This window comes from Equus asinus, chromosome 3, assembly GCF_041296235.1.
Source record: "Equus asinus isolate D_3611 breed Donkey chromosome 3, EquAss-T2T_v2, whole genome shotgun sequence".
In the NCBI taxonomy this organism is placed as follows: Eukaryota; Metazoa; Chordata; class Mammalia; order Perissodactyla; family Equidae; genus Equus; species Equus asinus.
Window position 1 is genome coordinate 102,408,315 of NC_091792.1, and position 27,019 is coordinate 102,435,333.

The 27,019-nt window shown below is 43.1% G+C and overlaps 1 protein-coding gene across 1 annotated transcript; it reads left to right on the forward strand.

The window, feature by feature from the left end:
* Positions 1-1,367: 1,367 nt before the first annotated feature.
* PPEF2 (protein phosphatase with EF-hand domain 2) lies at positions 1,368-27,019 on the forward strand. Its single transcript, XM_014865938.3, has 16 exons — positions 1,368-1,422; positions 5,397-5,524; positions 5,677-5,734; positions 6,646-6,821; positions 8,115-8,229; positions 9,202-9,248; positions 10,038-10,204; positions 11,081-11,117; positions 11,210-11,359; positions 15,611-15,997; positions 17,999-18,184; positions 19,286-19,428; positions 21,901-22,007; positions 22,924-23,087; positions 23,839-23,926; positions 26,444-27,019. Exons 1-16 carry the CDS (start codon positions 1,368-1,370, stop codon positions 26,692-26,694), a joined length of 2,259 nt encoding a protein of 752 aa, XP_014721424.3. The 3' UTR covers positions 26,695-27,019.

Consider the following 27,019-nt stretch of genomic DNA (forward strand, 5'->3'; position numbering starts at 1 on the left):
TATGGCATAAAGTTTATTCAATTAACGTTTATTAAATCTCCACTATGTGACAGGCACCATGCCAAATCCTGGGGATAAAGTGATGAATTTGTTCACACACAGTCTTTGTTCTCAAGGAACCCACAGTCTAACGGTAGACAGACACAAAATAGAAAACTGCCATGTGGCATTGCAGTGATGGAGATGTGCACAGGATATTCAGGAGCCCAGAAGAGGGGCACGTCAACCTGGCTTCTTTAAGGAAGGTGATGCCTAAAATGAGCCTTAAGGAATGAGTAAAGTTAGCCAAGTTAAGAGGGGCGGGAGAGGAAGAACATTCCAGGTGAGAGCAAAAACATTAAGTCATGGTGGTCAAAGAGCAGAGTTTGGAGAGAGGAGAGAAATCACATGAAGCTGGAGGAGTAGGCTTTTCGGGGGATGAGTTCTGTTTGTGGTATGTGGAGTCTGAGGCACCCCAGCGAAAGTTTAGCCGGAAGCTGGGTACATGGGGCTGACATTTAGGGATGGTCTGGGATGGAGGTATGGATTTGAGAGGTGGGAAGTGATAACTGAAAATGTGAGCATTGATTAAATCATCCAGGGAGCATGTGTAGAGTCAGGAGAGCTGACATTTAAGACTGGAATACAAATAAAAATCGACATTTTAGGAATAGACAGAGAAAAATGAGCTCAAGAAGTAGGCAGAGTAAATAGTCAGAGAAGTAGAAGCAAATACAAGGGAGTCTGGCATCATGGAAGCCCAAGGAGTAGAATTTTCATCAGAGTGTGACTTGTGGAGACAGATAGGCTTGCTCTTCTGGTAAGGTAAGGACTGAAAAGATGAAGACGTTGGTGACATTAGCATGAAAGGTTTTTTAAATCAGTAGTGAAGACGTAAAAAAATGGTTTTAAGAGGAATTAAGGAGAAAATATGTAGTCTACTCTTGAGAGAAATCTGGATTAGAAGAAGAGAAAGGTTGGGTTATAGTTAGAGGAATATAGGAGGTCAAAGGATGATGACGATGGTGATGAATTGCTTGGAGATTGCAAGAGAAGAGACTTCAGTATGTTTCTAGGCTGAAAAGGAAAAGCTAGTAGAAAGATTGAAAACACAGGAGGGCTATGAGATGACAAATGGAGGGTATCTTCAGGGAAGAAACCTTTGTGCTGAGACTGGAGAGGTGGAGAGGGTAGTTATGGATAGTTATCTCACAGATAGTTACACGTTTTTTATGATGTGGAGACAAGGCCCATAGATAATTTGGTCTTCCTGAGCCAATACTCTGCCTGAATCTCCTATTTCAGATTCCCTCTTCCTTTTGTCAGCAAGCAATTCACTCTCTCTTGGACCTGCTATCTTGGACCTGCAGAAACATTGCATTTACACTATGGGAAGTGGCACCTCAACCCAACATCATTTTGCTTTCCAAAATGCAGAGAAAGGTATGTGTTTCCCACCACCCAAACTAGCTGTGTGTACCCCAAGGCCTACACTGCATATGGAGGGGCTTCTCAGGATAGGAGCAAGAAACCATCATATTCCTCCTCAGGCAACTCCTGAAAATTAGCTTCTCCTCCTTCTGATGTGACCACCAGAATGCTCAGCTGAATGTTGTAGGACTTGGTGAACTATATTTGACAGAATTAAAATTTACTAAGGAATCAGTGCTGTTCATTGGGGTTTATCCCAAACTACACACATACGAGTGAATGAAATAAGGTTGGGCAAAGAGGGGATGAAAGGGCATTCCAGGTAGAGGGTACAGCATGTACAAAGGCCATGAGGTAGGAAGAAGAGAGGCATATTCAAGAAACTGAATGGTCTGAAGTGAACAAGATGGAGGATGGCACAATACGAGGCTGCTGAGGTAGGCAGAGTCCAGATTACCCAGGGTCTTAAAGGATTTTAAATTTTATCCTAAAGGCATGAAGAACTATTAAAGAATTAAAAATAGGGAATTATATAATAAGATTTACAAATTTAAAAGATCTTCTGCTTCTGTGAAGAAAGAAGAACAGTTTAAAAGCTACTAAAGTCATCTAAGCAAGAGATGATGATACCTTGGTCCAGAGTTGGTGGCAGCAGAGATGGAGAGAAGAAGGTGAATTCCAACAATATTCAGAGGTGGAATTGACAGGATCCGACTGATTAGATGTATGGGGTGAGGGAGAAGGATGGATCAAGAAGAACCTCCAGGTTTCTGTCTAGCAAAACTGGTCAGAAGATAATGCCAATTACCGACATAAAGGTAGTGGAGGAGAATCAAGCGTGACTAGAGGGAAGGTGATGAGTTTACAGATGCTGGGTTTGAGATGCCCATGAGACATGCAGGTGGAAGTGCTGGGTAGACAGCTGCATATTCACATCTGGACTTGGGAGGAGAGGTTGGGCTGGAGATACATACATTTGGAAGGCACCAGAGTGTGGGTGGTGGTTGGGGTCACTGAAGTAGCCTAGAGGGAGGAGAGACAGATCAGAGGCCAGGGCCTAGGCCAGAGCCATGAGGCACTCCAGGGCTTGAGCATAAGGAGAGGAGTCAGCACAGGAGGCTGAGGAGAGGCTGCCAGACATGTGGGAGGAAGCAAGGAGCTGGAGATGTAGGAGGAAACGAGGGAAATAGTGGCAGCACCTTGTTTATTTGGGCCTGCGCATCTCTGTCAGCACGTGGCTTCCTTGCTTTCTAGTTTGGCAGCGTGTCCCAGGCTCATCTTGCACATTTTTGGCCGCAGACCAGGAGGAGCTATTTCCCCAGGGTGTGGGTGTTTATTGCTACCAGATTGGTCATTATTTTTATACCTTTTCAGTGAACAGATCCAGAAAATGTGTGTTAGTTAAAGAAAAAAAGTCATCACCAATTTATATTTAGGGTCACAATATTTTTACTTAACAACCTTGATATTTTATTTATATCTCTTTTCTCTTTATTAAAAATCTTTTTTCCCAGTGACCTTAAAATAGTATCCTTTACGTTATCTTACCATATATAAATAATAGTTTCATGATAATAATAACATACTATTATAAACAATATGATTACTGAAAACTCTTTAAGATTTCTTTGCAGTTCTGTTTGTCCTCAGATATATCCGCTGGGGATGTGCAAAGTACTGAATTTTCAAGTCATTTGAAGTAACTCGTTTCCATGTGGTTATGCCACCAACTTATACAACATTAGATTCATTTGTTTAACTTTTGCTTTTGATTTTTAGAGATTGATTTTTTTTCATTTTGATTTAAATTCGTTTTATAATTTTGTAAAACATTTATACAATTCCTGTTCCAGTTATCTGTTGCAGTGTAACCACCTATCCCTGAAATTGGCTTAAGACAACCATTTCATTCTGCTCATGATTTTATGGGTCAGGCCTTTGCAAAGGACCCAGCTGGGTGGTTTGTCTACAACCCTCAGGGCAGCTGGGGCTGGAGGTTCTGCTTCTGAGACAGCTCGTCACTCAGTATCTGGTGCCTTGGTGTCCCTCGGCCTCTTTCCTCACATGGTTGCCTTGTTCTTAACAGCCAGGTGTACTTACAACTTGCACTCCAGGATTTAGTCTACACAAGGCTTGAGCCAGGGGAGCCCAAGCATGTTGTATCATGCTGTTAAGGGAGAATAGGGTAGAGGATCTCAAACTATGCTGCATCTCAGAGTGGCCATCTCAGTTGTAGGTAACCCAGGCCCCAGACAGAGGATGGGAGGCAAAAAAAAGAGGGAGAAAGAGAGGCATTGCCTGCTCTCCCTGCTGTACAGAGCAGAAGCATGACAGAGGATGTAAGGATGTCTAATTGGCAGCATTTGCCTTAAAATGCTTGAGGCAAGGTGTTAGCAAACAACATTTTCAGGGGAGCTTGGTGGCCATGATATTCCTCAGTGTTGGTTAAACTTCAGTGCAAGTAAAAAGCATGCTTGGAGTTGTCACACCTGCAGGTTCCTGGGTTCCCTGTAGAGATTCTGATGCTATGGGTCTAGGGTGAGGTCCGGATGTCTGTGTGTTTCCCAGAAGTTCCTAAGGAGCCTGTAGTGCTTACTCTGGACATTTCATGCACTGTCCTGATCATGGATTTACAGAATTCAATTGGGAGAGCTTCAACCACATCACTTATTATTTAGTAAGTGCCTTTAAGAAATAAATATGACCTTTTTCTCAAAGGAACATTCAATTTTGCTTAAATTCATCATAGGTTCTCTTTTCCTACTCTACAATCGTCTTTCCTCTTAGAGAAATCAGTGAGAATTTTATTAGCTCTCTAATGCAAGCTAAATATATTAAACCAATCTGTCTACTGTTCACAAGGTTGACCTGAGTGAAGCTGCAGGGTTTCCTTTTTAATCCAGCTTTATCCACAAATACCCCATTCATGACTGGCGGCACGTTCAGGCCCAGGAACTTAAGAAGAATCTAGTTATTTATGCGGACAGCTGTCCTCTTCTCTGGTAGCAGTACCTGACCACAGGTCCTAAAGCTCCTGTGAAGAAGTAAACCCACCCATGCCATCCTGTGGTACCCGCTCACCTAGAGTGGGTCCTGGCAAAAGGAAAAGCCCAAAGGCTGGATTTGATAGCGCAGTCATGGAAGTATTGTGATGAGGCTACCACTTAAAGTCCATGGGGATATCACGAATGTGGGGGCCCAGCAGGAAGTTATCATCACCTGACATTATAGTAGTAGTTTGTGTGTTTGTCTATTGTTTGTTTTCCCCAGTCATCATCTGGTGCATCCCTCTTTCCAGATGAGGACATTGAGGCCCAGGAAGGCGACTTGCCTGACCACATTGTGGTCAAGGCAGCTCAAGGCCTAGAACCCAGCTCTCCTGACACAGTCTATTGTTATACGGTCACGCGTCGCTTTTAAAGATAGAGATATGTTCTGAGAAACGCATCATTAGGTGATTTTGTCCTTGTGTGAACATCATAAAGTGTACTTACACAAACCCAGATGGCAGAACCTCCTACACACCTAGGCTATATGGTACTAGTCTGATGGGACCACCATCATATATGCAAACCCTCATTGACTGAAACTTTGTTATGCAGCGCATGACTGTTCTCCCTGCCACGCCCCTGCCTTAAGCCACTGTCCAAGGGGGCTGCATCCTTGCAGTCCCTCCAGGTTACATCTTCTTCTCAGAATCCTGGCAGTCAACCTTTGCATCTCTACACATATAGATGTTTTCATCAATAAGTGGGAATTCCAATAAACCTCCAGTGATATCAGTATAACCACCAGATCAGAATGGGAGTGGGATGGGGGACGGAAATGAGGAAAAGAGCACCTCGGCCAGCAGTAATGCAAATCCTTCCTGTGGGCAGTGCTTTCCCCACCATTTTATCCCATGTTGCAGGTGGAGAGGCACCCCCACCTCTCCACAGGCCAAGGGAGTCCCAGCTCACAGGCTTGCTTCACCATCTGTGTCACAGCCTTCAAGGCAGCGGCCCTGATCCAGAGATGGTACCGGCGCTACATGGCACGCCTGGAGATGAGGCGGCGGTGCACCTGGAGCATCTTCCAGTCCATAGAGTATGCTGGGCAGCAAGACCAGGTCAAGGTACGGTGGGCTGTGGGGTGGAGCCACCTCCAGCTCTGCCTTCCAGCTTCTGGGCAGCAAGGCCCAGGTGCCCACAAGATACAGCTGATCTGGACCACCCCTGGTTTCTCTTTTCACTCATCTCTAAAGCCAAGTCTTGGGTTCTTCTGCAGCTCCACGATTTCTTCAGCTACCTTATGGATCACTTCACCCCCAGCAGTCACAATGAGAGTGAGTATGAACTGCCACGTAGCACATCCTCCTGTCTCAGGGTCATAGATGTCTGGGTGAGGTGGAAGAGCCACAGGGCGTGAAAACGGGAATCCGGTGACAGCCAGGGAGTGAGTGAGGAGGCTGACAAATACATGGCAGAGCGGAATTTTATCCTGGTTCTCCTGGAATCACACCTGGAGACAAGAATTTGAGCGCAAGGAATTTATTAGTTAAATACAGGAAACACTGTAGGGCAGGGAAGGGTGGGGAGAGGGCTAGGGATTCAGGAGAGGGAGGGCAGCCAACAAAGGGTGGGCTACTAAGCCAATAACTCAATGCGCCTGGGAAATAGTGCAAAATGCACACCTGGGAATGATCCCACCTGGCGGTAGAGGGAACTGGAGTCTTCATGTGTCAGCCCCTAGAGTCATTGGTCGAAGCCTGCGGGGAGGGCCCGTGAGCAGGGTTGTCAATTCCACAGCATCTCTGGCCTGCGGCAGGCCCTCTGCGGACTGACCGGGAAGAAAGCCCTCAGGCTGAGAGCGCAGGCAGGCAGTTGGCAGTCGCTGAAGGGCACTGGAAGACGGAGGCATCTGCTGCTCTCACTAAGCACAGCAGAAATGCCCGTGGACTTTTCTTCCACTGCAGCTTTTCCCTTTCCTCTGGCTTACAAAGCTAGGCCCCTAAATTCTATGCTTTCTAAGTTAATCTTTTAAAATAAAAGTAAAATGGAATGGATGTAAAAACATAACCTTTTCCTCCTGCTCATCCTCATCTGTCGTCACTTCCCTTTCCTGTTGCCTCTCTGGGGTTGGAGCTGATGCCAGACTGGCCAGGTCCCACCTGAAGCACAGTCCAGGGAGAGAATTCCGGGTGGCCCGTGGACTGCAGGTGGGATGTGAGCCGCCCACCCTTTCTGTCCTGACTAGGGGACTTCCTGAGCCGCATGTTCACTGAGGAGAGACTCCCCCAGGACTCCGAGATGGAGGGGTGCAGGGACTATGACTGCATAGAGGTACCGGACAGTTACACGGGGCCACGCCTCTCATTCCCGCTGCTTCCTGACCATGCAACTGCCCTGCTGGAAGCCTTCAGACTGAAACAGGTATGCTCACCCATGGAGCCTGGGTCTCCCGGAACGTGTCGGGGGAGAGGAGACTCCTCAGAGCAGGCATGGCCCCAGATTTAAGGTCTTCGTGTCATGAGTCCACTAGAGAGAGTCCACACCCCATTTCCTTAGCCAGGACCTTGTGGTCAATCAGCCAGTTTTTATGCTTTGAAAATTTCCCCTCCTAATCATGTCGTCTCTCTTTGTTCATCCATCCTGCAGATAATTATTGAGCAGCGCTCTGTGCGGGCATTGTTCTGGACACTGGGGATATAGTAGTGAACGAGATAGATACAGACCCTGCCCTCAAGGGGCTGACAGTCTAGGCAAGAGACAGACAGTAAATAAGTAAATGTTGTAGTTTATTTGAAGGTGATGAGAGCTGAGGAAAAGAATGAGCTAAGTTCTAGGTGGGAGAGATGGCAGTTTTACACAGTGGTCTGTGAAGGGCTCACTGAACAGGTGATTTCCGAGCAAAGGTGGAGGGTGGTGAGGGAATGTGCCGTGTGGACATCTGGGGAGAGCATTCCAGGCAGAGGGAACAAATGGAAAGGACCTTGCCTGGGTGGCTCAGGGAGCTCTGGAAGGCCGTTATGGCTGGAGAGGAGGGAGCCTGGGGAAGAGCATTAGGAGATGGAGGCAGAGAGGGAGTGGGGTGGATTTTTATTCTTCTGAAAGAGATGGGAGATATTCAACATTGAGCACAGGAATGTTATAAAATAATCTTGCTTGCTTTTTAAAATAATCATTCTGGTTGCTGAACAGAGAGTAAGGAGCAAGGGCAGAAGCAGGGAGACCATCCAGAGCCTACTGCAATAGTCCAGGCAAAAGATGATAGTGGCTTGAAACCCTGGTGGTAGAGGCAGAAGTGGCAAGAAGTGGTCAGATGCCAATCTTTCCCCTCTTTCAATGAAGATAATTCACTGCAGGAGGAGTTTAGATGATGTTCCCAGTAATGTCAGCATCACTCAGTACCATCAACATGCATGCACTTATTCATCCTTCACTGAGACAATGGTGTGTTTCTCCCAGGCCAAAGGCAAGGAAGGCTTTCATAGAGTAGCTAGGAAAGAGAAAATTAGTCTGATATTTAGGGGATGATGAAAAGCAGAAACAAGGGCAGAAGATGGGTAAAAAAGAAAGGATCTGTGCCCAGGGTCCCAGGGGCAGTTTACTGGGGTCACTTTTGGGGTCTTGGGTGATTGGGGTCGTTAGCAGTAAAGATGAGGCCCATCTTCCCGCACGAACATCAGTGTTGCTTTGTTCGCTCCCTCCTCTTCCTCCTAGTAGCAGCTCCACGCTCGCTATGTCTTGAATCTTTTGCATGAAACCAGGAAATATCTGGTGCAACTGCCAAACATCAACCGGGTCTCCACCTGTTACAGCGAGGAGATCACCGTGTGTGGTAAGAGCCAGTCAGAAGCGGCCTTACATGCTAGACACAAAGAAAACTCGGCCTATGATAGGGGAGGAGAAAAGGCGGGGCTGGGGGGAGACAGTAGGGCAACACGGCAGGCCAAGTTCATCTCTTCACACTGACAGGATCTACATATTCGCTCCACATTCGCTTAAAGTTAAAGTCGAGGTGGGGCAGTGAAGAACTGTGGGGCAAGAGGGCCCAGCCTCTGCTTTCTTTTCCCAAGCAATTCATGTCTGACCCCAAACCCATGCCCTCCATTCAGAACAAAATCCTTACAAATGGCCAGACCCTCCCTTATTAGAAGACATTTAATGTTATTTGAGCAGGCCCCAATTCCTAGTGAATTATTCCTTCTGTCCACATGTATCCTTCTCCCAGAAAGAAATCCTGTTAATGATGATTTTTTTCCCATCTCATTATGTTTTCAGTGATATTTAAATATCCCTTCTAGACTGACATCGCACCCTTAACTTAGGGGAGGCAGGGATTGTAAACTGGCAATTCCAGGGCTGCATGCAGCCAGCAGATGGTCTCATCTGCCCTGAAATGTCCTTAACTTTTAAAATTAGTTTCCAACATTTGAAAGTCAGAGGATTTTGTATTAAAATCCAGATTGCCAACTTCTCTTGAAAAAATCTCCTAACATTGGCCTGTAAGGCCTCAGTTCTCATCTGAGTTTGCAACCTTGCACTATTCTCTTCCATCTTTGCTTCAGTAAAAATAGAAGTCATTTGCTATTTATGATAATTGTGCAGGAAAAATATTGTGCTGCTTTCAATATTAACTATCCCTGCAACAAGAGAAATTAATATTTATCCCTATGTTACATATGGAAAAATAAGTCACCCTAAGTTTCTTTACATACTCAGATTTTTCAGGGTATTTTCCTTTTATAGTAAAATGAGAAACAACGGTAAGGACCAGTTGAGACTGATACTCTTTTTCTGTCTTTGTTAGGAGATTTACATGGCCAGTTGGATGACTTAATATTTATATTTTATAAGGTATGAATGTTCCAATTAAGTTCTTGTTCTGAGGCTTAATTTAGATGTTCAAGTAGAGTATCTATTAAATAAATGCTTAAACGTTGCTTGGATTTTAAAAATATTATTTTTAAATAATATCTGCTACTATGTAGCAAGTACATAATATAAAATCCAGCATTGCATTATACTCTAGTACATTTCTGTAAATTGTTTTCAAAAGTCTTAGGTTAATAAAGAGAAGGAACCATTATTTAGCAATTGATTTTCTTTTTTCCAAATAAAATAATAGTTTATTATCAAAGCAACGGAAAGTTATTTTCATGCTCATTTTTGGTTATAAAATGTAGAGCATATACAACATATAAGAATATTCTATTAATGTAGTACTGCTTTATATGTACACTGCACTTCCCAAAGCATTTTCCCATGTATTGTCACATTTAATCTCGAGGAATCCATGGCAGCTATTGTTATTATTGGTAGTTAAAGACAGTGTGGCCAGAACTTAAAACTGGCCTTTGGATCACAAGTTCAGTGCCCTTTGTGCATGCCACATGGCAACGCTTTGGCTTTGTATAACACATTCATTTTGATGAGCATGTCATAACCTCAGCCTGGCTGGAAAGGAAATATAAGACCAATGGAAAATATTTCCATCTTTTACTGACATTTCACTTTTGGAGGAGAGCCAGAAAGCACAGAATTGGTGTTAGATCTGATGTGACTGTCAAATGCACATTGGTTTGACCTAATTTCCTGTTCTCTCCCTTCGGTGCCTCTTCTTGGACTTGCCTCCTTGTTGGGAAGAATGGCCTCCCGTCACCAGAGCGGGCCTACGTGTTCAATGGTGACTTTGTGGATCGAGGCAAGGATTCATTAGAGATCCTGATGGTTCTTTTTGCCTTCATGTTGGTTTACCCAAAAGAGTTCCATCTTAACCGAGGCAACCATGAGGACCATATGGTGAACTTACGGTACAAACCAAAACATGCATGGGGCTTTGATGTTTACTTGTTGCAATTGTAGAAAGTTATTTTGTCAGAGCTTCTCATTTGTTAGATGCCTTTTTAAAGTAGCTTTCCAATTTTATAAAGTAGAATACACAATATATAACATTTAAAAAGGTTTTTAAAAAATTTACACATGGGGCTGGCCCCATGGCTGAGTGGTTGAGTTCGCGTGCTCCGCTTCAATGGCCCAGGGTTTCGCTGGTTCGAATCCTGGGCGTGGACATGGCACCGCTCATCAGGCCATGCTGAGGTGGCATCCCACATAGCACAACTAGAAGGACCCACAACTAAAAATACACAAGTATGTACCAAGGGGCTTTGAGGAGAAAAAGGAAAAATAAAATCTTTAAAAAAAAATTTACACATTATCCTGCTATCTAATAAAACCATTAAATTTTTTTTCATATATCCATACTGGATTTTTTTTGTTGAGGGAGATTGGCTGTAAGCTAACATCTGTGCCAAGCTTTCCTCTATTTCGCATGTGAGTCGCTGCCACAGCATGGCTTAATGAGCTGTGTGTAGGACTGCACCCAGGATCTAAATCTGCGTGCCACCCTGGGTCGCTGAAGCAGAGTGCGCTGAAGTTAACCACTATGCCACTGGGCCGGCCCCTCTGTACTCTTTATCATATAAACAATAAAGTTTCACTATAGAAAAAGAAAGAAATGCAAATTAATAAAGGAAGAAAATTAAAATATCCCATAATTTCTCTACCCAGAGATAATGTTATAATTATAAACATTTTAGTGATTATTCTACAGTCTCATTTTTATAAAAAAGCAATTATGCTATAACTATTGTCACTAAATTTAATATCTTTTTTGCTTCTAAATCTAGTTATGGCTTCACCAAGGAAGTGATGCATAAATATAAGGTGGGCTGCCTTTATAAGCAAAAATTTCTCTTAATTCAGATAAGTTGAGTGTATCATTTGAAACTTAGTATCTTGTTAATGTCACTTTTTAGACACATGGCAAGAAAATACTAAAAGTACTGCAAGATGTTTTCTGTTGGCTTCCGCTGGCCACTCTGGTTGATGAGAAAGTCCTGATTCTTCACGGTGGAGTGTCAGACAAGACTGACCTGGAGCTTTTGTCTAAACTAGACAGGCACAAGGTACTGACTGAGTAATGAGACAGTGCAAATTTCACCATCATGCCCAGTTTCACTGCCAACATAAAATAAATGTCATCTTGCATGCTGATTGCAGTTGACTAAAAAGGGCTGTTAAGTAAAGCCATTAAACCAGTAATAGGAGAAGGATTGAGAATCCATAGCTGGGCTCAGGGAGCGAGTATGCTGTGATCAGTTAGTGATGTTGCCATAGACATGATAGTGGGGAGTGGCAGTTAGTGCTGTCTACCTGCCATTCCTGATATAGATAATTCTCAGTACCCCTCAATCACTGTCACCTGAAGAGACTCTATTTCCCAGATAATTCAGATCATCTTCAATTAAAGACAACAAATGTGCATTGAGTGCCTACTTCATGCAGGGAGGATGCTATTGGCAGATGCAAAGATGAAGATCAATTTCAATTAAACTCAACAACTTAGTTTTAAGTGCTTGTGCAAGGAAAGTGCTAGGAGAGATACTAAGATAACCAGAGATGGTGGCTGCCCTAAAGGAATTTACAATAGCCAGCAGGAAGAGGGGGAGTGGGAGAGACAGAATGTATTATACTCCAATATTAATAAGTCTCTATTTTCCATGTCATTTTGGAATAGAAATCTAGAAAGCAAAGACTCTATTTTCTTTTAATCATAGACTCTTACACTTGAACGGTGTATGATGGTGTCTATACTCCAATTATCCATCACACACAGGAACCCCTACTACAACATCCTTGACAACATTTGCTGAGCAGTTCCAAAGACAGGGACCTCATTACCACACAAACCAGTCTACTTTGGGCAACTCTAATTGATATAAAAGCCTATGTTATATGAGACATAAATGAAACAGCATGGCTTCAGAATCAGACAGACCTGGGTTTGAATCTTGCAACATGTAGTTCTTGGCTGGTATGGCAGCTTTGTTTTGCTAGGGTGTCCAGGGACCAAGGCTTCTTATGTCTTGTTACCCTGCCATCCTTGGGGCGTCATTCCCATGTCCTCAACTGCGTAGCCCAACACGCCTTGCCACCACCTCTGTATTCCAAGCATTAGGATAGAGGCAGGAAGGGAAGAAAAATATTCCTGCCCGTTAAAGACACAGTGAAGAATTTGCATACATCTCTTCTGCTCTCATCCAGTTGTTCAGAATATAGTTACATTACTACAACTCACTGGAAGGAAGGATGGAAATGCAGTCTTCTTTCTGGTTGGCCAAGTGCCCAGCACAAAAGTTGGGGTTTCCATTCCTATGACAGAGACGGGAAGACAGATTTGGGGGAATGGTAGTCTCTGCCACACAGATTTTGGAGTGTGGAAGTATGTCCTTTTTTCCCTGAGTAGGTGTGGTGAGTGGTTAACTCATGGCCTATGAAGTCAGATAGAAATGGATAAAAATTCTGGTTCTGCTACTTATAGTTATGTGACATTGAACAAATTAGTTAACTTATTGTAACCTCAGTTTCTACATCTATAAAATAAGGATATGAATAACTATATCATAGATGTTTTGAGGATTAAATGAAAGTATATGTGCATGTGCCTTACAAAATTTGCACTCAATAAGTGGAAATAGCATTAACTACATTTGGCTGAAGTGGCAGAAAACTTCAAATAAGAATGGCTTAATGCTTACTTCTTTGTTGTATAAATAAAAGCTGGAAACAAGCAGTCCAGGGCTGGTACAGAAACGCCACAAAGTCATTAGGGACCCAGGTTCCTGCTCTCTTGTTGCTCCACCATATTGCATCATGGCCCAAAATGGCTACTTTATCTCCAGCCATCATGACCACATTCTAGTTAGCATAAATTAGAGAGCAGAAGAAAGGCAGTTTTCCTTCCTTTACAGACATTAGGTTGTACACAAAATTTCTGTTCAAACTTTGTCATATGTGAACACAGCTGAAAAGCAGGGTGGAAAGTGTAATCTTCATTCCAGGTGGTAGCTGTAAGAATCTGGGTTTTTCTTACTAAGGAAGAAGAATAGACAGATGTTGGGGTAGCAAGACTCTGCCTTAGTCTGCCCCTGTGGCTCCCCAAATTTCCATGCACACCCTCCTTCCCGTACAACCATGCTCATCCCCACCCCAATGGAGTTTACACTCAAGCCTCATTCAAGGATTGCATCCAGTTCAAAGTCCAAGGTTTCTGGATTCAAGGCCTAGCTGTCAGGTCTGGCTAAGGCTCCTTATGATCTGGTGACTAAAAGACAAGTTATGTGTCCCTGCACACCCCGAGACCCAGTGTTGGAAGGGAAGAAGGATCACTCCTGAGCGGAGGCAGAGGAGGGAGAGCGGCAGCATTTTCAACAGCTCCCTCCAAAAATCCTCGTTATAAAACCCCCTGTACTTCTCCACACTCTCACTCCTTTCATGTTCTTGATGGAGAGGGAGGGGACCCAGGGACCTAAAACCAGCTCTTAGTGTTTCCTCTGTCAGTGCCACATGTCTGTCACTTGATTTTTTTTCACCTCAAACATTCGGTTCCGCCGTATCAATGTCTGGAGGTAGAGACTGCAAGTCATCACAGAGCAGACTCTCTCATGGGAAGAGTCACGTTGAATTACTCAAATGTAGGAGAAGTAGAAACTTTGGAAAGAATGCTGAAGAGCAGTTTATTTTCTGTAGCTTAGCAAAGGCTAACTTCCCAACAGCTGGTTTGCAAAGCTCTGGGGAAGGGTGACGTAGCCATTTGCCCAGTCCAGGGACCGCTTGGGAGGGAAACACAGAGGAGCGAGAGCTCTGGAATCCGGCCTGGCGCAGTTTTAGTATCTCGTGCCTCAGTTTTCGTATCCATGCTATAAATGGGGGTGCATTCTCACCGGAGAATGAGGGCTAATCAATTAATTCTTGTGAAGTGCCCAGAATAGCACCTATTTGGAAGGACCTCAATACGTATTAACACTAATATTCTCCTTAAGGATCAAAGTTAGGGATGCGTCTTGGAGCAGATGACATCCTTAAAAGAAAGTTCCCTGAGGCTGGAAAGGGCTGGAACTGATGGTCTAGCCCTGACTGTGAGCTGGCCCGGAGGAGAGAAGGAGCTGGTTAGTACTCCCTTCACATTTTGTGCCCTTTCCTGCTCTATGCCCAGGTCCGGAACCACCTGGGAAGTCAGCGGTGCTTGTCCAAAGTTAGAGTAAACGTCTGTTCTATTCTGTTCCATCTGGATTCCTCTTCAAACATCATTCAGGCCCTGCTGACCCTCTCTGAGTGTCTTTCTTTGTTCTTGTCCTAAAGCCAGTCCACAAGGGACATGGCTTTCCTGAAGGTCCTTGTGTCTATTTGCAGAAAGTTCTCGTTCTTTGGTTATGCGGTTGCACAGAGTTCCCTTTGTGAACTGGACACTTTTATCATTGTTATCCTTGTGGACATCACATCTCTGTTTTCACTGTGGCACTCAGGCATGCCAGGAATGCCTGCTCTCTCTTTTTGCTCGACGCCACAGCTCTGCTCTGTGGCCTGACCCCTCTCTTGCCTGTGATCAGAATTTTTTCTGCTTGTGTCTATGTTCTTAGCCTGGTCCTACCACAATGACCCTGAGTCAGTGAGAGGGACCATACTCAGTCCTTTTGGCAAAGAAGTGTATCTTCCTGATTAAGTCCAGGCTGAAAAGAGATGCTCCTTCTCCTCTCCGCCCTTCCTCAACAGGGAAGATAACAGGTAAGATCGCACTGCCTGCAAAACACCATTCAGGGCTGCCTCTCCCCCAGCAAGCGTCAAGTTTTTCCTATTCCAGTACTTCTCAACCACAGGGTGCATTTCTTCTCCTTTGCTTTAGCATCTGTGGAACAACAGAAAAGTCAATGAAGGCTCCCTTTCCTGAGAGAGAAGTGCCCTTTCCCATCTTGGCCTAAAATCACCAGGCTCCAAGAGGTGACAACGACCTAGCTCAGTATTTCTCAAATTACCTGTGGTGAAGGACGAGGTGTCATAAATTTCCAATTTGTCACAGACCAACATTTTTGTAAAGTACAAGATTATGAATTACTAGAAAAATGAAATACAAACAAAGAATGCAAGCCCACGGGTCACGTGCTTGAATGTCATAGCAATATCCACTTGCTATCCAGGTCTCTAAAGGCTTACTGTCACGTTCTGTGCTTGTCTTGTCTTGGGCCAGGAGCAAACTGTTCACAGACCAGCCCTTGTCTGTGGACCCCTGTGTGAGAAGCACTGACCTGGATGCCAAAATGCGACTCAGAAAGGACCCCCAGTTTCATCCTAGCATCTGTGTCTTTTCTGGACATTTTCAGATTGTTTCCGCCATGAGGTGCAAAACGAGAAAGGAGAATGAGAAGCAGGCAGAGAAGGGAAAAGCCAACCAGACTGGCTCTGCAGGGAGACCCTCCCCGTGGTTTCTCCCCCAAAGCCACTCTCTCCCGTCTTCGCCCCTTCACCTCGGCTCCCACAAGGCCCACAAAGACAGCCGCTCCTCCAGTGTCCCCTGCAGCATCCCCCCGAACCCCCAGGAGCTCTCCCGGCAGGTGCGGCGCTCTGTGGACCTGGAGCTGGAGCGGTGCCGGCAGCAAGCAGGCTTCCCAGTGATCAAGGAGAAAAAGGAGGAACCCCTGCTCTTCTCATCAGAAGCAGACTCAGAAGCTGGGGAGCTGCTGCAGCCCACTCAGGAGGAGTGGCGGCAGGTGGGTTGTGGCCAGGTGCGGCTCCCTAGAATGTGCCACCATCAGGAGGGACCAAGAATTTTAGAAAAACACATCAAATCTCCTCCTTCTATATAAATTCAGGGTATTTTTTTTTGGACCCCTTTCTCTCTCTCCCTGGGGTTAGAGCTCCCCAGAAAGATATTAGTATTTGCCTAATGACGTAAATTTTAGAGTTGTATAAAGGATGGGAAGATATAGCAGGTAGGCTCTATTGCCTGAATAAATTGGTTTAGTGACCTGGCATCATTGGGGTAAGACGGTAAGGCACTATTTATGGGATGCTATTATATGTTTTGGTTTTTGTTTGTTTTAATGCTTCGAAAAGATGGCTGCTGTAACTCAAGGCCGAAAGGGCTACGTCCAGCAGCTTCTGTCCCCCTCTGTTATCAGGCAACTAAAGGCTTTCCCAGAATCTCCAGAACTGTGTCACATGGCCCACCTAGCTGCAAGGGAGACTGGGAAAGCAAGTATTTAGCCAGGCACATTGCCACCTCCAACATGGAGTCAGAGTTCTGTTCACAGGGAAGAAGCAGGAGACTGGGTACCCAGTAGGGACCCACAGCACGTGCCAAATGGAGGGCACACTTCATGGGGGCAAAGCTGTGGCAGGGGGACCCCTTAAATGACGGTTGTAATCCGACTGGGAGATGATTATGGTGATCTTGTATAGTAGTGTTAATAGAACTACGTGAACTTGTTGGTATTCAACCATTTTGACCTGTAAAAATGGCAATTTCTTATGGTTCATCCAATAAAGAAAAGGAATTCAGAATTATTTAAGTGCTAAAATTAGCAGAACTTGCTGATTGATTGGATGGTGGGTGGAGAGGCAGACGCGGGTTTGCAGCTGACTCTGAGGCTGGAAACCTCAGAGAGGTAGACGGGGAGCTCCGGTTCCATTCTCCGAGTTATCCATCTGGGCTTCAACATCAGCTTAGACTTGACAGTTTAAAACGCAAGTCTCTCCTTTTACAAAACATGACTCGATAATAATGTGCTGATATTTACAAATCAAATTCATTTTTTGCCTTAAAAGTACATTTAGAAAGTATTAGGTGTCAACAACCAAAAAACACCCACTTTTTTCAGATGAGTTGTGTAAGACTGGCAGTCAGTGTTTTCCTGAGTAGTAACAGTAGAGTAAAATGTTAATTGCTAGAAAAATTGTTCAGCTTCTCTGAAAATTCTTCAAAAATTTCTGAAATTACTTTAAGAAATAGAATGCCTGATTGCACTTTCCCAGGACCACATCTGGGGCTTGTGAATCTGCATGAAAGACTATCTTTGGCCTTCTCTTTGGGCAAATGTCCAGGAGCACTGGCACTGACTGCAGAGAACTGGCTGTGATCAAAGCTTCTACCAGAGCAGCTCCCTTTTTTTTTCATGAGGAAGATTGGCTCTGAGCTAACATCTGTTGCTGATCTTCCTCTTTTTGCTTGAGGAAGATTGGCCCTAAGCTAACATCCATGTCAATCTTCCTCCATTTTGTATGTGGGATGCCTGCCACAGCATGGCTTGAAGAGTGATGTGTAGGTCCAGGCCCAGGATCTGAAGCAGCGAACCCAGGGCCGCCAAAGCAGAGAGTGCAAACTTAATCTCTACACCACTGGGCCAGCCCCTTTTTATCTGTTTTATATATTGAGCTTTCATGTAAGATTTATTTTCAAGAAAGCGGATATATCTTTGTCAAACAATATGCACTTACACATGCTCATTTTGTGAGTAAAAAAATTCTGGAACCTCAGGATATAAAATATAATAATATAAATTATATATTTTATATATATAATTTATATAAATATAAATGTATGTCAAATATTGATTGTATGGAAATTTATTCACTTGTTTTTATTCAAATATTTTAGTCTTTTTCCTCTTCTGCTCCTCCTCCTCCTCATCTTCCTCTTCTTTCCATAGGAATGACTCTGACTGAATATCTGTCTAGTTTTTAGGAAAGAAACCATCTCTTGGTCTCTCCAGGTTGTAGATATATTGTGGAGTGATCCCATGGCCCAGGAGGGCTGCAAGGCCAACACTGTTCGAGGAGGAGGCTGTTATTTTGGGCCTAATGTGACAGAACAGTTGCTACAGAAATACAACCTGCAGTTCCTGATCCGCTCACACGAGTGCAAACCCGAGGGCTATGAATTCTGCCACAGCCGCAAGGTGGGTGGACCGTCCGCGGTAGCACAGAGTGGTCCGTCTTGCTCCTCCAGGCCTGGATGGGCTAAGGCGCTCGGCTTCTCATGGTCCACTGTGCCTTGGATTTGCTGTCCACTTGCTCATAGCAACTGGGTCCTTTATAGTCATTAATCCTTGACTTTTATAGCCTCTTTAAAACTCAAAATTTGATCGAGGCCACAGCTCACCAATACCCTGAGAGGAGAGTGAGGGGCAGATATGGTCCCATGTCATGGATGGAAATATGGTCTAGTGTTTTCTCAGCCACATCTCTAGTCTTTAAGTCACATTACTTGCTGTCACATGTCACAAACAACACTACAGGGTAACAAGATTTCTGCACTGTGCCCCAGGCAGGGATTCAGGACCGTTTGTCTTCCCAGGAGCATAATTAATGTCCAGACTAATCTTTGGGCATCTCCAAATCCTACAATGTTTGCCTAGCTTAATGCCACTAGGGTGAGAGTAGTCCCAGGAACACTAACTCTACAGGAGAGTAATAGATTTCCAGGCAAAAAAAAGATCGAGACCAACTAATGTGAGAATGTTTTGTTAAACAGTTATACAAGTTTCCTTATTGTAGGACTTCTGAGAACCTTTAACTTCCTACATTCATTATAAATTGCCAAGGTAAGCTGCAGTGTCTAGCGTTTCCCAACGTGTTGACAAGGGAAGCTTTTTTCACAGAGCATCTCAGGAGGTACAACGCTCTGTAGGAAACTGCTTTGAGAGCTCACACCAGCTTTAATAACTGATGTGCCCGCGAGTTATAATGGTCATCCCAGTTTATTAGACCTAGCTTGCCTCTAGGTTGAAGCAAATCAAGTGTTTTCTATGACCCCTGCTATTTTTACTTGGGATAAAAATGTGAAGAAAACCTGTGGTGGATATCCTATCAGAATTCAAGTTTTTACAACTTGAGTCACAACTCCTGCCCTACTAGCATCAGTAACTTTTAAAAAACATCCGTAGGTGAGGTCAAGGAGGAATAGCAGCCACTGAAATCGGGTGGGGCCCTATAAGATTGAGGGTGAAGAGTTCATCAGTGAACCTGAAGGCTTGTCTCTCTCTTCTGTTTTGATTTAGGTGTTAACCATCTTCTCTGCCTCCAACTATTATGAAGTTGGCAGTAACCGAGGGGCCTATGTCAAACTGGGGCCGGCCCTGACCCCACACATTGTGCAGTATCAAGCTAACAAGGCAACCCACATGCTAACCATGAGACAAAGGCAAGATTTTTCAATGAACGATTTTCCAAAAAATGGAATTATTGTATTTATAGAACCTTTGAAGTGTGAAATGTCATGACGTTTACCCAAATTCTAAGTGAGAATTCAGAATTTAGCTACGTCAGCAGTGAGCTCTAGGATATACATTATAGCAGGGGTCTCTTCCTTCCCCTCCACTCTAAAATCTCTACCTACTCATCATTAATGAAAACAACTAATTTGTTTCCTGCAGGAATTATTCTCAGTGGGTGTGTTTTCAGTAAAGTCTATATATGAGGCCACTAAGTCTTTTCAGGGTCACTCTTCTGTTTTCTCTCATCCTTACAGGGTTTATGTTACCCCATACACCACAGCGGAAGGTTCTTTCACTTTCTGGGGATTTGGCAGAGGGATTTCAGTGGGCACATTGGTTAACAATGCCCCTTTCTTCCTGGGAAGGAAGCGTATAATAATAAAATGGCTTCTGTTGAGACAATTTTGACCTTAGCTGAGAGCTTACTATACAATAAGTGTTGTTACAAAAAATTTATCTATAGTGTCTCACAATGAACTTATGAAATACATCGTGTTACTAATTTCAGTTTTATAGATGAGATCATTAGGAACAGAGTTAAATCAGCTGGCTCACGGTCACACAGCTAAGAAGTGATGAAGGTTGGCCTTGACATGGGCAGTCTTATTTCAGAGCTCACAGACTTAATGACTATGCGATACTGCCTCCTATCGAGAAGATGGCCCCAGGATATATAAGCTGCTCACAGATACAGTTGTAGTGCTATGAACAAGCTTATTTAATTATCAGATGAGCTAAATTAGAAATCAAAACGAAGTTAGTACAAATGCAGTGATTCTATGTGATTTAGGTGTTGTCACTACAAAAGGAGTCACTGTAGGGAATCCTATAAATAACATGTTTTAATAACGTAATTAAAGAGCACTCAGCGCTTGGGAATATTCATGGGTTGCGTTAAAGCAAGAATAGCATCACCTAATTTACACAGAAGTCGCTCGTCCAACAACCTCAACTATCTGGAGCACAGTGGAGAACGAATAAGAGAGGAGTGTCTCCAACCAACCACAACTGACGTCTCAACATCTATAAACTCAGGATCACGTGTTTTTCTTAGAGGAACCTTCGTGCAGAACCCATTTAATTTTGGTTTAAATCCACATCTTCCAATAATAGTTTAGCCAGACTGGAGTCTACCTGACAAGACTGATTCCTGGCCCCACCCCTTTTTAGCTGTGTGACCTTGGGTTAGTTACTTACTCTGTTATGGGCATAATAGTCATACCCACCTCAGTGGGTGTTGGAGGGTTAATGAGATGATCCACGCAGAGCTCTGCATGTAGTAAGCGCTCAATATGTGCTGCTTGACGTTGGGACTGAGAGCCTTGCACACCCAGAGAGCTCCCAAGAGTGTCGCCAGACTGCATCCCTGTGTGATAACGATCAACGACTACAATTTACCAGTAAATAGTTTAAATGCTTTGCCGAACCAGTGGTTCTTAAAGTTTTTGGGGGGTCCCACACTTCTTTTAGCCTCTGATAAAACAATAAACTCCAGAAAAAGCATGTATAGTCACATACCTATGAAACTTGGGGTGAGTTTTAGGCAGTTCACACTATCTGAGGAGTCTAGGGTGCCCATGGAAGGACTGTTATGCTAAAAACCTTAAACTGCAAGGAATATTTTCATCAAATGTGATTAAAATGGTGGTGTTTTTGTTGTTGTTCTTCTTTTGCTTTTAGCCCTTGACAAGATAGGTTATCTGGTCATTATTTATAGAATGGCTGGTTCCTCAATGAGACAGAACAAAGTACATATTTGCCTCCTATCTCTTTTTACATACTTGTTCATTCAACTACTGATATTTATCAAACGCTTACTTTGGGCCAAGTGCTGTGGCCAGCATTACTCTATTGACGCAATAAGAACGAGAAAACTAAATTAGTGTTATTTTGTTATATATAGATCTTGCCTTGTGACTGTTTAACATAATAGTAAATTACAAGGAAAGCATATGATTATGATAACAGATCCCATTTGTTGAGTGCTTTCTAAGTTCCAGGCTTTCTTCTAAGTGCTTTACATGACTTCACTTATTTAATCTTCACAACAATCCTATGAGGTAGGGACTGTTTTTATCCCTATTCTGCAGATGGGGAAATTGAGATACAGTGCAGTTAGATCACTTTATTGCACTCGTGGTCATTCTCTAGAATGTCTGCTCTAACCACTATCCTACACTGGGAAGGACAGCAGCGTTCCCCAAACAGATCCCATTTGTGCACAACAGGGAAAAGTCGGGAGCCAGTGGGGAGAGAGAAAAGACGGAGCTCTTCTGTCAAAAACTGAGCTCTTGGGAGGTTGAGACATTAAGAAAGAGGGAGGAGAAATGTAGTAAAAACCCATGACTATTTCTTCTCTACTAATTTTTTAAAACATTCCTTTTCGTCCCCTGTCCCAGGATTAGCAGAGTCGAGGAGTCAGCCCTGAGAGCTCTGCGGGGAAAGTTATTTGCTCATTCCTCAGATCTTCTCGGTGAATTTAAGAAGCATGATAAAGATAAAACTGGTAAGACTAATTAAGTAAAATATTCATAGAGGAAGGAAGCTAGCCGAAAAATCTCTGCCTCACAATAGTTAGCAAATAAATATTTGTTGAATGAATGAATGACCCAAAGACCTCTTTGATTACTTCTTCCATTTTATTCAACTTAACGTCCCAGTAATCTTTTCTAAACTTTTAAATTCCAAGCTTTTAACAGAATATGAACTTGGTAACTATAGATGGAGATGGTGAGAAGAAATGGAATCAAGGGAAGAATGACAAGGCCAGAACTAAGCAAAAAGCAACAGGTGGGGCAGGTTACAAGAGTATAGCCAAGATGAGCAAAAGACCATTGATTTGGCTTCTTGTTGTCGAGTGTGTGCTTATCTGTTCTGTGTTCTACTCTTCAAGCTAGAAATTTTGTCTTTTCTCAACTCAATGGAATGTCTAATGGACGTTGACTACATGTAGCTCTATTAAAAAATAGCAGTAACAGTCATAAAATCATAGTAACAATTTTTCATACACATCTAAACAACCAATGCTGTATATGTATAATGTTTCGTGATTTTTTAATGAGTCTTGTGTGATTTCCAATAGTATTGCCAGGTTTAGCAAATAAAAACACGATGCCTAATTAAATTTGAGTAGTAGACAGACAACAAATAATTTTTAAGTGTAAGTATGTCCCATGCAATAATTGGGACATGCTTATACTTCATGGTCTGTGTGAAATTCAAATTTAACTGGGTATCCTGTATTTTATCTGGCAACCCTATTTTCCAGCCAGCTCTACTGTGACCAAGGAAAATAGTGACAGTGCCCATTATTTCTATTGCCTACAGATGGTGAGAAGAATGTCAGGATAAGAAGGTATGCACTGTTGGGCAGGAAACTAGACTTACAGGTGGCAAGTCAACAAGTGAGCTCTTTCCTGTAGGTTTGATCGCCCTGAGTGACTGGGCAGCCGCCGTGGAGTCCGTGTTGCATCTGGGACTACCATGGCGGATGCTAAGGCCACAGCTGGTGAACAGCTCAACAGATAACATGCTGGAGTACAAGTCCTGGCTGGAGGACTTAGCCAAAGAACAACTGAGCCACGAGGTAATGGTGTGAAAATGGTGGGTGAGAGCAGATTGTGGACCATGAAGTCCCTTATGGAGAACTTTGAATCAGAAACAACCAAATATTGAGAACCCAAAAGGGAAGGGTGAGAAAAGGGAACAACTATTTGTTGAGTTTTTATGTGCCAGACTTTGTGTTAAGTGATTTAAATACGTTGTTTCAGTTTGTCCTCAAAACCACCCCAAGAGATAGGTATCATCAGCACCATTATACCCATGAGGACACTGCTCACAGAGGTTAAGCAGCCTCCCTGGAATCACAGAGCTTCTAAGTTATAGAACTGGGATTCAAACCCAGGTCTGTCCGGCTTCATTGACACCAAGCTTCTTGCTCCATGTAAACAAGTATTTATTCAAGAAATATTTATTGAATGTATAACGTATGTGAAGCTTTGGGCTAAGTACTTTTTTTAAAAAACAGCTTTATTGCAATATAATTCACATACCATATAATTCACCCATTTAAAGTGTACAATTCAATGGTTTTTAGCATATTCGCAGATATGTGCAACCATCGCTATGGTCAGTTTTAGAACGTTTTCATCACGGGCTAGATACTTCTTAAACCATTAGATTATTTGGTACGTTGAATGGGGTTGGGGGTGGAAAGATGGTAAACATCTTCAGGTTTTTTCAAGAGTGTCTTATCTTTGGGTTTGATTGTGTGTTAAGTATATATTAGAACAAGCCTAAATATAAGATATAGAAGCAAAGTGAGTTTTTTCTTGCAGAACATACAGTCAAGTTTGCTGGAAACACTGTATCGAAACCGATCCAACCTGGAGACCATTTTTAGGATCATAGACAGCGATCATTCAGGTAAAGGCGCTCATTGTCCTATAACTTTCGACACACAACAAGTATTTACCTCCCACCCTTTAGTCTCCTCCCTCATTACTTAGCTCGCTACTCAAGCACTTTAGGAGCAAAGTCAGTAATGGCAATGCTTATAACTGGCAGACACTAGAAGGACTGAAGCAAACCAGCAGTCTGTGTAGAAGAGGGATGGGCGGAGAAGAGTGAAGACAAGCTGAATGAGAACTTCCTCCAGGAAGAAGAGTTGTTAGTAGATGTGATATTCTGTATGGGTCTATCAAAGATAGATACAAAGTAACGAAGAATGCCTAGGGCAGAAAGGCGCTTTCAGTTTCACTCCCGAAGTATCTTTAAAAAATCCTGTTATTTTGAAATAATTATAGAGTCACAAGAAGTTACAAAAAAATTGCAGAAAGGTCTATATACCCTCAACCTGTTCCCCCAAAGGTCCAAAGGCCTTTTTCAATGTTACTACTGTTTTATTTTCTTGAGGTATAATTCACATACCATATAGTTTACTCATTTAAAATGTTCATTCAGTTCATGGGTTTTAGTATATTCACAAGGTTGTGTAACCATCATCACTATCTAATTTTAGAACACTTTCATCACCTTAAAAAGAAACCCATACCCGTTAGCAGTCACTCCCCAGTCCCTGTCCCTTCTCCACGAGCTCCTGGCAACCATTAATCTGCTTTCTGTCTCTGTGGATTTGCCGATTCTGGACATTTCATATTAATGGAATCATACAATCTATGGCCTTTGATATCTGGCTTCTTTCACTTAGCAGAATGTTCTCAAGGTTCATCCTAGTTGTAGCAAGTATCAGTTCTTTGTTCCTTGTTATAGTGGATAACATTCCTTTGTGTGGTTGTACCACATTTGTTTATCCATTCATTAGTTCATAGACATATGGATTGTTTCCACTTTTTGACTATTATGAATAATGCTGGGGCCAGCCCTGTGGCCGAGAGGTTAAATGCGTGCACCCCAATTCGGCGGCCCAGGGTTTCGCCGGTTCAGATCCTGGGTGTGGACCTGGCCCCCCTAATCAAGCCGTGTTGGGGTGGCGTCCCACACAGCACAGACAGAAGGACCTACAACTAGAATATACAACTATATACTGGGAGGCTTTCGGGAGAAGAAAGAAAAAAGAAGATTGACAAGAGATGTTAGCTCAGGTGCCAATCTTTAAAAAAAAAAAAGAATAATGCTGCTATGAACATTCACGTACAACTTTTTGTGTGAACACATGTTTTCAGTTCTCTTGGATGTATTTCTAGGAGTGCAACTGCTGGATCATATGGTAAAACTATGTTTAACTTTTGAGGAACAGCCAAACTGTGCCTATACCATTTTACATTCCTATCAACAGTGTATGAGGGTTCCAATTTCTCCACATCCTCACCGAAACTTGTTTATTTTCCGTTTTTTTTTTTTTTACAGCCATCCTTCTGGTTATGAAGTATCTCATCATGGTTTTGATTTGCATTTCCTTAATAACTAATGATGTTAAGAATCTTTTCATGTGCTTATTAGAAATTTTTATATCTTCTTTGGAGAAATGTCTATCCAAACCCTTTGCCCATCTTTTAATTGGGTTGTCTTTTTACTGTTGAGTTGTAAGTGTTCTTTATATATTCTGGATACTAGACCATTATCAGATTTATGTTTTGCAAATATTTTCTCTGATTTTATGGATTGTCTTTTCACTTTCTTGGTAGTGTCCTTAGATGCACAAAAGTTTTTAATTAAAAAAATTCCATTTTATCTTTTTTCTTTTGTTGTTTGTGCTTTTGGTGTCGTAGCTAAAAAAAGTTATGTAATCCAAGACCACAAAAATTTATACCTGTAGACACAGACTTTTGAGAGTTTTATAGTTCTAGCTCTTACAGTTAGGTCTCTGATCCGTGTTGAACTAATTTTTGTTTATAGTGCAAGGGAGGGGTCTAGTCATTGTTCTGCATGGGGCTATCCAGTCGTCCCCTACCATCTGTTGAAAACACTATTCTTTTCCCATTGAATGGTCTTGGAACCCTTGTAAAAATCAATTCACTGTACATGTATAGGTCCAAAGGCTTCTTATAAGCAGAATATGTTAGTGTATGTTTGGGATGATTTAATGCAGGATTTCTCAGCAGTGGCACTATTGACATTTTGGCCTGAATAATTCTTTGTTTTGGGGTCCATCCTATGCATTATAGGACATTTAGCAACATCCTTGGCTTTTACCTAATAGATGCCAGTAACACCCCTCCCCCACCCCAGTCATGACAATCAAAAAACGTCTCCAGCCATTGCTAAATGTCCCCTAGAGGGAGAGGAACAAAATTGCTCCCAGTTGGAAACCACTAGTGATCCAGTGGTTTTGTGCCATTCCCTTGGGGACTTAAACTAGGTACTAGGCCTTGGGTGTCTTTGTCTGTCTAACAGCAGGGAGCGGGTGTCCTTGCAAGAATGTCAGAGGAAATGACCGTTGAAAACACTGACTCACTGAAATGACTTCCTCTCTCTGGTAAGGGTTCATTTCACTGGACGAGTTCAGACAGACTTGGAAACTGTTCAGCTCTCATATGAAGATTGACATCACGGATGACTGTATCTGTGACCTTGCTCGGAGCATTGACTTCAACAAGGATGGCCACATTGACATCAATGAGTTCCTGGAGGCCTTCCGCCTTGTGGAGCAATCCTGCTCAGAGGGCAATGCCTCAGAGTGCCCACAAGCCACAAATGCTAACAGTGGCTACAGCAGGCCAGATGCACACTAACAACAGCCTGGTCTCCACCGCCCAAGGTGCCTCATAAGCAATGCCAAGCTTGTCGCTGGAATATCTCCTTTATTCTCCATAGATCTGTGGTTCTTTATGCTGAGAGTTTGCCTACCAGTATGCTTCAGAATCACCTGTGTATTTGCGGGTATGGCGTGGGGTTAGTGTGTGTGTGTGTGTGTGTATGTGTGTGCGTGTGTTTGTATGTGTGTGTATTTTTAAATATATAGACATCCCAGACCCATCTCAGGATTTTCACAAGGTAGGACCCAGGTATAAGTATGTTTTAATTCTGAATTCTACCCCAGTTATGAATCACTGATAA